Here is a 12471-nt window from a genome sequence, read left to right as displayed (position 1 = left end):
AATAATCGCACGTATCCTGCGAGTTTCGTAATCTTGCAACACTGCTCCAGGGACGTCATACTTGGCATGAGAGAGAGAGAGAGAATTTATTTACAGAAAGGCAGAGAGGTCGGCCTGAGCTATAGTTTGCTCTGGCCGGCTACTCTACACTGGGGAGGGGGGACAGGGGAGCGAAAGAGTGATGAATGACGATGGTAAGGTAGGGAGATGAGAATATAGTTCGTGACGCTGGGGCAAATCTAAAGACGTGCATCCAGTCCAGTGGCTTGTAAGAAGGCTACGACTGCATCGATGACCACACTTGTGCTGCTGACGTCAGGCCAAGGACCTAACACAACCTCATCGGTTAAAGGCCTACTATGATACTGCCCAATCGATGAGATCAGTTTTTGTCGTTCTCGTGCGTACGCTGGACAGGCGCAAAATATATGTTGAAGTGTCTCTGGTATCCGACAATGACCACAATCGGGACCTGTGTCACTGCAGCCGATCAAGTGGGCATAGCTTCTTGTGAATGCCACACCAAGACGAATGCGGTGAATGATGCATGTCATATTTCGCTTCAGCTTGTGAGGCATACGAAACTTCATTTCTGGGTCCCATTTATGAAGCCGCTTGTGCCGGCGTTCTGGTTTGTTCCAGTGCTCCGAAGTGTAGGTGCGCATTACTTGCCGAAGTAAGGCGTTAGTGTCTGCTCGCGAAAACGCAATGCACACTTCCGGGGCATTATGTAAAGCTGTTTTAGCTTCGGCGTCAGCCTTTTCATTCCCCATCACGCCACAGTGAGCAGGTATCCACTGGAATGCTACATGATGTCCATTTTTCATAGCATTGCCAAGAAGCTCAGCAATTTCTATCGATAAGGTATAATACGGGCCTTGTATCATGATGCAATCGATGGTTTGGAGAGCAGCTTTGGCATCACAGAATATAGTCCATCTTCGAGCGGGCTCTGCGGAAAGGAATCTTATTGCTTCCCGAATAGCAACAAGTTCCGCAGCAGTTGAAGTGGTCTTGTGATCCAACTTGAAACTTCTAGCGACGGTCATTTGCGGAATGACAAAGGCTGCGGCGGAAGCACGTGAGGTCGTAGATCCATCAGTGTATACGTGTGCCGCACCGCCATACATTGTATAAATGTGCAGGAGGGTAAGTTGCTTTAGGCCGATAGATGGTACCAGGGACTTCTTCGTAATCCCAGGTATCTGAAGCCTAACAAGCGGTCTAGGCAGAACCCACGGAGGTGTCACAGGAATAGATGTTGGAGAGAATCTTGATGGCATAATGTTCTCGTGCCGCGATAGAGCTCTAGAATAACAGCAGTCTGGGTGGGTAACTGGGAGTGCTGATAGGGGATGTTGCCTGTGTCGGGTCAGCAAGCGAAGATGGACTCGAAGGGGCTCGCAGAGCCTATATACATCCATGGGACAAGCCCGAGCTTCGGCGATAGTACCATTGGTTGATGTGCACCGTGGCAGTCCCAAGCATGTGCGCAAACCTTGAGCTTGGATGCTTTCTAGCGTGCGCACACAACTAGGTTTCATGTTGGAGAGCACGGGCATGCTGTATCGTAAGTATCCTACGAATAAAGATTGGTACAGTTGTAGGAGAGCAGCCTCCGGCGGACCCCATCTTGCTCCTGCCAAGAACCGAACCACGTGGACAAAACTTTTCAGCTTTGTCTTCATAGCAGCGACGTGTTTAGACCACGATAGATTCCGGTCGATGATGACACCAAGGAATTTGTGTTGTGCTACCGTAGGAATCTCGGTCCCATTCACGATTATTGGGTACCTCGTCATTTGTTTGCGCGTAAATGCTAGCAGTGCGCATTTTTCAGTTGAGAGTGCGAGACCTTGACGTCGTAGGTACCTTGCTGTGATGGTCACTGCACGTTGCAGTCGGACACGCAATTGAGGACGTGTAGCTCCAGACGCCCATATGCAGATGTCGTCAGCATATGTGCTAACCTTCACCGTGTCAGGAAGTTCAGCACCAAGGGTGCTATGCAGGATGGCCCGAGTTTGGCGAAACTCGGGATCTCTCCGAGCTCTGGCGACACCCCCTTTCTAACGAACTAATAGCATGAAAGCGCAAAATCTAGCCCATCCAGCCCTCAGCGCGCGCCGTGTTCAATTGGTTGTGATGGAACGCGGCGCATCGTCGAGGGGGTGGACGAGATTGGGGTGGCGTGCCCACGTGGGCGTGCTCAAAACAGTGGCGTCTACTTTCTTTGTTTGTCGTTCCACCGAGTGCAAGGATGCACGACGCTGCACGACGCGGTGCAATTGTGGTGTATGTTGTCAAACATCATTATCAGTTGTTATTATGCCCGATAAATTTTGGTAAGGTAATATTTTTCAGTTGAAAGGTGTAGCAATTGTGTTTGGGAATAATGTAAGTCAATGAATTTAGCGTTTGCGCCGTTAGAGGCCGCACCGATCGCAGCAGCAGACGACGCACCGTGCTTTCGCTTAATGATCCCGTATGCGTTTCACAAGCACAAAATGCAAAAATGCGGTCTTCGCGCGGCCGTTATCGACTTCGCGTAAAGTAAACGTGCTTCATCATGCATTGCTCATGCACTGTACGAGGGAAGCTGAGCATTTCGAGGCAAGACTGCGAGGACGAAAGCTGCTGCAAAGGAACACACAGCGGTGGCAGAAGACTTCTGCAAAGGAAAGATAAGTGAACTTTTCTGTATATTTCCTCTAGATAAGCGCTTGTTCAATTAGTATGAGGCTTTGACAGTATATCCTGTATAGTTTTGATGAATACTGCGCTGTATTGGCGTGCGCACTAGCCTCGAGGATACGCACACATATCATATATAAGTAAATCTGACGCTGTAACCTCGCTATTTTCGAGATGGATGAAAGCGCAGCACCGCCCCCTAAGAAGGCTCGCTCAGGCCGGCACGTGTCCTTCCAACAGAAGGAAGGTTTAGTTAATTTTCTTGAGGGCCACCCCGCACTGGCAAGGCCAAGCTCGGAGCTAGGCGGTACATTTAGTGCCCACCAGCGGCAGAGCCTCTGGCAAGAGATAGCGGCGACGCTAAATTCTGTGGGGCCCGCAACGAAAGACGCCGCAGGCTGGCGGCGGTACTGGAACGACCTAGTCGCCCAGTTCAAGAGGGACGCCGGCGTGGTGTCGGATGCCACAACGTAAGGGAAAGTTTACTCGGTTGGTTTTATTAGTATGTGCAATACACAGAAATGTCAAGCTTCATGTTTATTCGGTGGTCGCACTGTATAGTTTGTGGTAATGCAATTTAAGTACCAGAATATGCGGATGCCTCATTTATTACATTTCCTTGGATGTACCACCACTGATGTGTTCTTACCTGTAGATAAATGTTTCGGTGGCAAACCGTGCAGTCTTTTCATTCATTGCATGAAGCTCACTAAATTATGCTGTGAAATGCAGTGGGACCGGCGGTGGCAAGCTGCCAGGGCTAGGGGGAAAGGTGTTGTCCCTGATTGGACGGGACTGCGTGGCCGGTTGTGGGCCATGTTTTTTTCTAGAGGACCCCACAATGGTGAGTGCGTCATCACTAATGTGGTTATCTTGCTTGTCAGCATGCCACCAGTATAAGGTGCACTGACAGGAGAAATTGACGTCGTAATGATATGTTGGGCCATGGCGATATATGAAATAACCGTGTAGATGTGTATCTGACCAGCTTGGTGAATAGCATACGAAGACATGTTTACTTCTATAATGCATAAACAAGCCACATAGCATAGCTTTCAGTGGTGATTCCTTAAAATGTTACATAGAATATGCATTTATGAATTTATGTTCACCTACACTACGCAGGAACCACAGCAGTCAGCCCACACCACGGGGTCATCAATCTTGGACACACCGCTACAGCAATCTATCACAGGTACGTTTAGGACACTCATGTTGTACCATGTATGCAAGCAGCAGTTCACATGTGAAAGCTTTCTTCATGGGGGTACATTGCGGCCACACAGACTGGCTGGTCAATACAGCTAAGCATGTGTAATTCATGTCCAAGTGTAAGTAAATATTTCCACTTCCTTGTCCGTACATCTATTTATTTACATTGCACTTACAGACATGGCAGTGAGCTGTACATTCGTGAGAGTTGCTTATGTTGTACTTTTGCACATATACGCTGCATAATTATTCATGTTTAACAACTGACCAGCATTGCATGCGTTCAAGAATTGTGCAATATGACAAAGTTGTTCATGTGCTTGCACACTTTTTGCTCTGCACTATAATTGCAGTGCCACGACAGCCTACCCGCCGGACCAGTGACTGTGTTGCCGCATCGCCCGTTGACCCCCTCACAACTCTCGTTGAAGATCAGCGAGCAATCATAGAGGAAGTGAGGGGGCTACGGGCTGAGCAGCACGCCCAGACGCAAGAACTGCAGGCTCTGCGGTGTGCCATTGAAAAGGCATGTATCTCTGTGATAGAGCATTATGATGCGTAAGAGCGCTACAGGGGAAACTCTATATTAGTTGCAGTGTGTAGCGACTTGTACATTTAAACAAATGAAGTCAGCTTACTGCATGGCTCAACATTGCTAATAGAACATGAGCAATTGGCTTCTTCGAATATAAGTACGGGAATGTAAAGAAAACACAAGACATGACCGTAGTGGACAGCTTAAATGTGCTTGTGTTGTGGGACAGTGGGAACATGAATGACAGTGAGCACAGCTGTTAGTGCACGGCATTGTTTGTAACTCCTGCACGTAACTCTTAGAAGTCTTGCTGATATGACGGAATAGTGTAATGAACCTAGGTGACTGAAAAATGAATACCTAACGGAACTTTTCACACGATATATTATGCATGCTACAGCACCTTCATTCTTTCCCGTTGCAATTTTTCCCTGCTTTACTTCACATATACAAATTATGTTATGGAATGCAGCTGAATGAAAATCACGCCACGCTGTCACGGAGCCATACAGCAGCAGTCCTGGCCGTTGGGGAGCGCCAAGCTGAAGTGCTTAACATCGCCAGCACTTTGGCTGCCCTTACTGCAGCTGTGAGCCGGCAGCGAAAAAATAGCGTGGCTGGCACGGCAGACGAAGAACCACTACATAATTGAGCGGCCGCTAAGCGAACCATCGCGGATGTTTTTTTTTTTTAACAGTGACCGCAATAAATGTTGAGCGGACCACCCTTAACAAGTGTTTTGTCTCATACTTATCACATCTGTCAATGCAGGAGGTATTATGTTAAAAGTCTCTATTCATTTCTTGCATGAGTGCACAAACATCACAAAGCACTTTGTCTCAATGTGTCGGTACACGTAAATATGGTAAAAGCACTTCTCACTTTACCATGCAAAAGTTCATTGGTACTTGTTAAGTGCATTGAAGACATGTAAATGAGTTTGTAATTAATGTGTGAATCCTCAGGCTGTCTTTAAAAAAAGTTAGCGCAAAATGCACATCTACAGCCAGTGCCCACACATGCCAAAGTGAAAACAGCAGCTCCGTGTGGTGTGTGAAATAATTGCTCTGTGTACGCTTCAATGTCTCTATGCAAGTGACATTTCAAAGCATTTTGTAAAACTTGTGGCAGTGTCCACGCCAGAACGTAATGCCATTCGGAAAATTGTTCATCTCAGAAATTAGAAATTATATGAAAAGCTGCATTCCAGTAGCGTTAGGACATTACAACAGTCCTCTTAGGTACACAAGAAACATAGGCTGCATAAGTTTAAGCTTGCTAGGGATCCTCTGCGTTGACTTCATTACACTACAGTGTTTCTTTATTTGAAACACGCCCCAAATGTGCATGCATGCAACTCCGCATTCTTACATGATCCGTGTATTACACGTCGTGGTGAGGTGATGTGGGCTTAAAATTGAAAAAAATACCGTCACTGCGCTGACATTCCCAAGTAGTAGGAACATCAATTTAGCAAATACACTTCTGTGCCAATCAAATGTGATAAAAAGTGAGGATGTCACGGAGTGTCAAAACCAGAAGAAAAAGCTATCACAACTGGATAAGGACATTCAGAACAGCTAAATTTCATTGCTGTTACTTCTAATCCCTTTGTCGTACACTAACAACTTACATATGAGTAAATACACAGGGAATGGTGTAATCGAAAGCATGTTACATGGACAACAGCTTTTGTTGTGAAAGAGTTCGTTGTTGTGAATTAGGCCAATACAGAGGCGCAACAAAATGTTTGTACAAAACAAACTCTATGACAATAACACTGTTAAGAGAAAGACAGCATTCAGGCAAACAGCTAAAACAGATTTACATACGAGCAAATAAAGGTTGAAACACTTCTAGGAGATTAAACCTCACTATAGCCTTTCTATTGTAGTAAAGCAGATAGCCACATCTAATGTAATATGGATTAACTCGTAATGCATGCAATGAAATGCCGCATGCACTTAACGCATCTGGAACGAGACAAAACCTTCGTGTGTGCTAGGTCACGATAAATGCACAGGCAATTTCAGCACAGTTTGCAAAAGAACTGTGCTCTCTTCTAATTGAAGTGCTGCATACGTTTAAAATGCAACAATGTATACATACACCTACTCGTAAGGTGCTGCGTACAATTCTACCTTTAGCATCATATGTATCCTAGAATTCCATGGAAAACCTAAGTTACAGCTTGTTGTTGTGGTGCGTACCACATGCTGCAAATAAAAAAATACACAACTGCATTCAGTAACAGGCACATTTTTCTCGAGCACAGCCAAGAACTCTTGCCGCACAATTTCTTAAACTTTAATGGTGCCACATAATGAGAATATCGAGATGGATAGGCTAGCAAAACTTTCCCTACAATGCAGCACTACATGTCAACAATTCCTTTCTATGCACAATGCGAGCCAAACATCTTACGAAGTTAAAAAGCCAAGTACCCATACTTTAAACACCTGCACACAGCGACTCGAAGCACACGCTACAGCATGTGCATAACATTTACTCAGACAAGTCCAACAACAGCTTCAGTGTTCTGCTTCACACAACCTTCACACAACCGCTTCACACATTACGAATATCACTGGGTAGCACCGACATCACAGCATTCACAGAAGTGCGCCAGTCGTTTGAGGCTCAAGCAACCACAAGCGTCCACACTTATTCAGATGCATCCACATGCCTGGTAATGTTGGCTATGTATCACTTATCAAAAACAATGCAACAGCAATGCTCCGTACCACGCGGTGGAACATAATGCAACGCGTGACTGCAAGCCAAAACATTGCACCAATCAACGTACAGTACTCGCGAATTGAAATGCGACATCAAATTTTATGGTATAACGATTGGTATGCGAAATTGCTCGAGATCACCACGTGATGTCGCAATGAATATGGGCTCTAAAGATAATGTTGGCGCTGATGTACATGTTCGAGTCGAAATTATGCCTATTGGCCCGCTCTAAAGACGGTGGAAACGAAAGTATGTGCATTACTTAGCCCTAAATAGTCCTGTGTCAATCCGTGAGTAGCGTACTACGCATGCTCCAAAGGCTGCTAGTAAAGCAGGTGTAAAGGACAAAGAATTAGAAATTGTGTAATAGTGGTATGCACTGTATGGCAAGGTTACTACTGACCGCACATTTCACACCTACGAATATTTTTGCATGAATGCTAAGTAAGCAATAAGAAACATGTCCCATGACAAACGCTACAATGCCTGACAGCAATTAAACGGGTGCACATATTCAGTTGAGTGCACAAATTGAAGGAACTAAATGAAGTCTGTGTTGCTCACCTATTGTGTTCAGCTGGAGGTGAAAATGTTTGAGGCCAGTGTACTTAGATTTAGGTGCACGTTAAAGAACCCCAGGTGGTCGAAATTTCCGGAGCCGTCCATTACGGCGTCTCTCATAATCATATCGTGGTTTTGGGATGTTAAACCCCAGATGTTATTATTATTGTGTTCAGCAATGCATGAAGTAGCATGGAGGTTATGCTGAGGTACGCAGTTTTCGCTCAGGCACAAGACTTTTGGGGATGTAAACCACTAATGTAAACGTCGTCGACGCAAGCGCCGCCTCACCCGGTTCAGGTACATTAGCCGCGCTGGTCGCGTTTGCTGAAAAAGGCGCAACTTGCTGTCCCGCAGTGCTTTGCCCTTTGCAAACAGCTGCCGACGTGCACTTGCTGTCACAGGTGTATTTGGCAAGGGTGGGTTTGGCAGTGCAGGCGGCACGTCGTCATCGTCATCGGTGTCGTCATTGTCGTCACTGCCGCAACTGTCGTCACTGTTGTCAGATGGCTCAGGCTCACCGGCGGCAAGAGAAATGTTGTGCAGCGCTGCACATGCTGCAATTATGTGGCATGCTCGGCCGGGCTCATGGTGAAGGGATCGGTACTTCTGCAAGCACCTGAACCTGGCCTTTAGCACACCAATGCAGCGCTCCACAACAGATCGCATCGACGAGTGGGCTTTGTTGTAAAGTGCCTCAGGTGACTGCGCTGGCGGATGGCCTGCCACAGGAGTAAGAAGCCATGGCTCTAGTGGGTAGCCACTGTCTCCTGCAATGTAAACAGATGTCCGTCTTCTAAAGTGTAACAAGGAGCTCTAGATGTTAACAAGGATACTACACAAACCGCACAAAACACCAAGGCGACTGCATACATCAGTGGAACGACTCATGTTTATGAAGCACTAAAGTGGAACCTACGGCATGTTCCATGCATTGAAACAAGAAACTACGCTAGCATGTTGAAGAAGTTTTGTTACCAGTACTGCAGTACTCATGCGGGCCCTTATGTTTCACAAGCAACTGTCTTAACCAATAGGCTGAACATCAATGCCTGCATAATATGAAGGTACCTCAACCATATGAATGCATTGTGGTTTAACTATTAGTGAAATAATTGCCTATCGTAACACTGAAATGACAAATGTACCACACATGCTACGCTATTATCATAGCTCAACATTGAAACGTATACTACAGGAATGCAAGCGTGGCCATTGAAGTGGCACTCTGCATAAGCTGGGCAGACTTTTCACTTGTACGTTGTTAACCAAATAAACTATCACTTCTTTAATTGGTGTAACGTTAATGTCGCAACCCTCCAAACGTTTCTTTTTTCTTTTTTTTAAATACCTACAGTGACAAGAAACAAAAGTCAACAAGACCCAAACAGTGTTGTTAAAGTACAAATGTGTTTCCGTTTTACACAGAGCGAAGCCCTTTTTAAGCAATGCTTACCCAGCAGGCAGTCCCCATCGTCCAATAGGTGTCCAAGCTCGAAGTGCCGCCGCAAAGCCGATTTCCCCCATACATGAGCATCGTGGCAAGAACCAGGGAACCGTGCGTCAATGTGCAGGATGCGGAGGTCAGCATCGCAAACCTGCAATGAGACATTTCCGCTAATTTTAGCCATTACGAAGCATGTGCTTAATCAATAATGAAGCTTCACATATGCAGTAGTGTATGTGTTACATAATCTTTGCTAATGGTCGTGCATATCCAAGCACGGAATGACTTCGCGATGTTAGGGCAAATCACTGTCCTTGGTCACACCCCTGCACATATTAATTTAAAAGAAAACAAGCAATTCCACAGTAGTGTCAGAATGCGTGAACACTATCATAGTGGCCAGCCGCAAGCTACCAACAATTTGTAACGCAACATGTGCAGCACAACTATACGTGAAGTTGGCATCAAGTTTTAGCGTGACATGGCACATCACATACTACCACATCAAATACTGCTTCATGTCATGTCAATAGTACCAGTATTTTTGTTCTGAATGCATGTGGACCTGTTAATAGTGATGAAATCAATGTCCGCGCAGTGAAAAGTTACGTCATGTCACTTTTCTGATGGATATTGCAACATGCATTGCTTCTCGCAATTGTCAAACACATTATGTATGTCATGGTCATACCCCGAATATTTTTCATATTTCACTATCACTCAGCTTTCAACTTGGCCCACCTACTAATCTTCAAATGGAGTACCGATGCCTATGTTTGTACACCTTAATGGTTCTTACATTAGGTTTCCCACGCGGTTTTCCAATTTAGCCCCCCCCCCCCCCTTTTCCCCGAAAGGCCAAATTTCATGTCGGCCACGCCACAAATCGTCACAGCCAGCGCACTGCCCATACGAATACCTAAAAAAACATTTTCGGCAAACACCAGTGCAGGCAACCTCACACTGCCCGTGAAGCGCTACGTAATGCTATGGCACAGATTGTGGCACGGTTCTTCACTTTACATGTACACACACAAGTTTTGTTCGCAATTTACCGGATTTTTCACGAACCAATGTTTATGCTACACGAGAAATCGGACAAGTGACATGATTATGCTACACGTGACAAACGAGGTGAAAGTGTACTTACAACCATCGTGTTCAGGGCGTAGTGAGCTTTCCTGGTGAAGTAGTTGGCCTTGAGGACAGTCCGGTTGGACTTTGACGGCGCCTTTATGCCAATGTACGTCCCGTCGACGCATCCAATCACGCCCGTGATGCTGCCGCGACGAAGGAAGCGGTCCTTGATGTAGGCGCGCTCGGAGGCTGTTCGCGGAAAAGCGACCCACCGCTTCCGCACAGCTGTGTCAACAAGCGCGATGGATACGTCCTTTATGCAGCGGCTCACTGTAGTCTGGTGGCGCCCGATGTACGATTCGGAGCCAATATTTCCTTGAAAGCTCCCTGTAGCGTAGAAGCGGAGCGCACAGAGAACTTGCTCCGCTACTGTCAGGGACTGGGGCCCGCCGCGTAGTCTACGTAGACGCGGGTGGTCGGCTAGCTCGTCGCATATCCAACGCACCGACGTTTTGGAAAGACGAAAATGTTGCCGGAACTGTTCGTCAGTGAGCACAAGGAAAGGGTCACTCCGCTCAAACTGTCGTCTGCCACCGCTTGAAGCGAGCACTAAAGCTGCTGCTGCCGCCGCCATGTCAGAACCGAGTTTAACTCGGGCAGTCTCAGAATTAACGAGTTTGCAGCCGAGTTCGGGTGTCAATAACATTGACTGACAGATGCCCACGGCAAGCCTTTGGCCCGCCCACCGCGTACGGGCCCAGTGCCACATGGTTGGGCCCGCCCACCACTCACGCCAAAACGCCAGCGACCGACACGGATCGTAATCATTGATGAATTCGCGAAGCACCATCGCAAACGTTCACGACAGCCCCCGATCGTACGGTGATGCACTGCGTGAACATGTTCTATTGTTGAATTCATACATCTACAGCGCTCAAATGACACACACACCTCTCACACACTCTAATTCCACAAACGACGGCATCGGGCCTCCTTCGAAAACACACGTCACTCCGTTTACGTAGAGCACAAGCACGAATGCGCACGTCTGAAAGGCAATACTGATGCATTACGACGACAACGGAGCAGCGCTTTCAAGCGCCCAGTGTTCCACATCACTTTCCATGACCGCACTGTACAGCACACAAATGACGCACACCCAGCGACTCACTCGAGCTGCACATCGCGTCAGTCCCACAAACTACGGCTAACGCGTCTTCAGAAACCCGCACATATCGCTGCCTTCACGTAGCACACAAACACGAATGCGCACGTCTGAAAGGCAATACCTACGACGACAAGGAAGCAGCGCTTTCAAGCACCCGCTATTCCACACATCACTTTCCACGAGCACACAGTCGTCAACGTTCAGTATCGGCACCTCGTCGCGAACACACCACACTCTAGCAACGTTTCTTTCTTTGTCTCCGCGGCGATGCCTTCGTCAAGCCCCCATTCGAGCAGCACAATGGCATGCATTCCATACAACGACCTTCGGTGGTTCTGATCATTCACGAACATCGTTGGCCAGCGCATCACTTCACAATTCACTACGTCGAAGCAACGCACAGACGAGGCAGACACGCAAGTTGAAGTAAACATTATTTAACCACGCATCCACTTTCACCGCGATCACTCGCACTGTACTAGCACAGCTCAGCAAGCTCAGCCTCACAGACGCGTCGGCGCCATTTGGCGAGCGCACTAGCGACATTGACGGCGACAAATGCTACTATTTTGCTTGTTTGTGGAAACGTTCTTTCTAGTAATTGATTATTGCAGAAAAATATTTACACTTAAGTTATACAGATTAAGAACATATACAGTCATTCATCTGTTATAGTCGATTGAAACGAAGGGAGATGCACGACTGTGCTGCGTGCGCGACCTTGTTGCCTTCGAGATTGCGTACCGGGTGGAACGAAAGAACTTGCGCGAAAGATGAGAAACGCCCGCGAGGACGCCTATGGGAGGAGCGACGTTCAGTTGCAAAAGAGATAGTGCGATACTCACGCTCGCGTTGCTGCACTGTTGACGTGTTTGCTGAGTGGCGGCGCTGACGCGATCACACACGGTGTTCTTTAGTAAACCGCCGCAAATGCAGCACATGCGCTTGTGACGCCACGCGCGTTTTTGTAGCCGCTTTACGCAACGCTGCTTTCTCGCTCTCCGCACTGTCTTGTTGTCATGAGCGCTGTGGGTCGAA

General features: G+C 47.1%; 1 protein-coding gene across 1 annotated transcript; it reads right to left on the bottom strand.

Moving 5' to 3' along the window:
- Positions 1–4053: 4053 nt before the first annotated feature.
- On the bottom strand, positions 4054–11940 carry LOC119405920 (putative nuclease HARBI1). The gene is made up of 3 exons (XM_037672745.2): positions 10339–11940; positions 9198–9339; positions 4054–8511 (listed from the first exon to the last, which is right to left on the bottom strand). The coding sequence occupies exons 1-3, from the start codon at positions 11113–11115 to the stop codon at positions 7997–7999; spliced, it is 1434 nt and encodes a 477-aa protein (XP_037528673.1). The 5' UTR covers positions 11116–11940; the 3' UTR covers positions 4054–7996.
- Positions 11941–12471: the final 531 nt, after the last annotated feature.

The sequence above is a fragment of the Rhipicephalus sanguineus genome, chromosome 9, assembly GCF_013339695.2.
Source record: "Rhipicephalus sanguineus isolate Rsan-2018 chromosome 9, BIME_Rsan_1.4, whole genome shotgun sequence".
NCBI lineage: Eukaryota > Metazoa > Arthropoda > Arachnida > Ixodida > Ixodidae > Rhipicephalus > Rhipicephalus sanguineus.
Note: the sequence above shows the minus strand (reverse complement) of the source record. Positions and strands in the feature narration are given on the sequence as shown.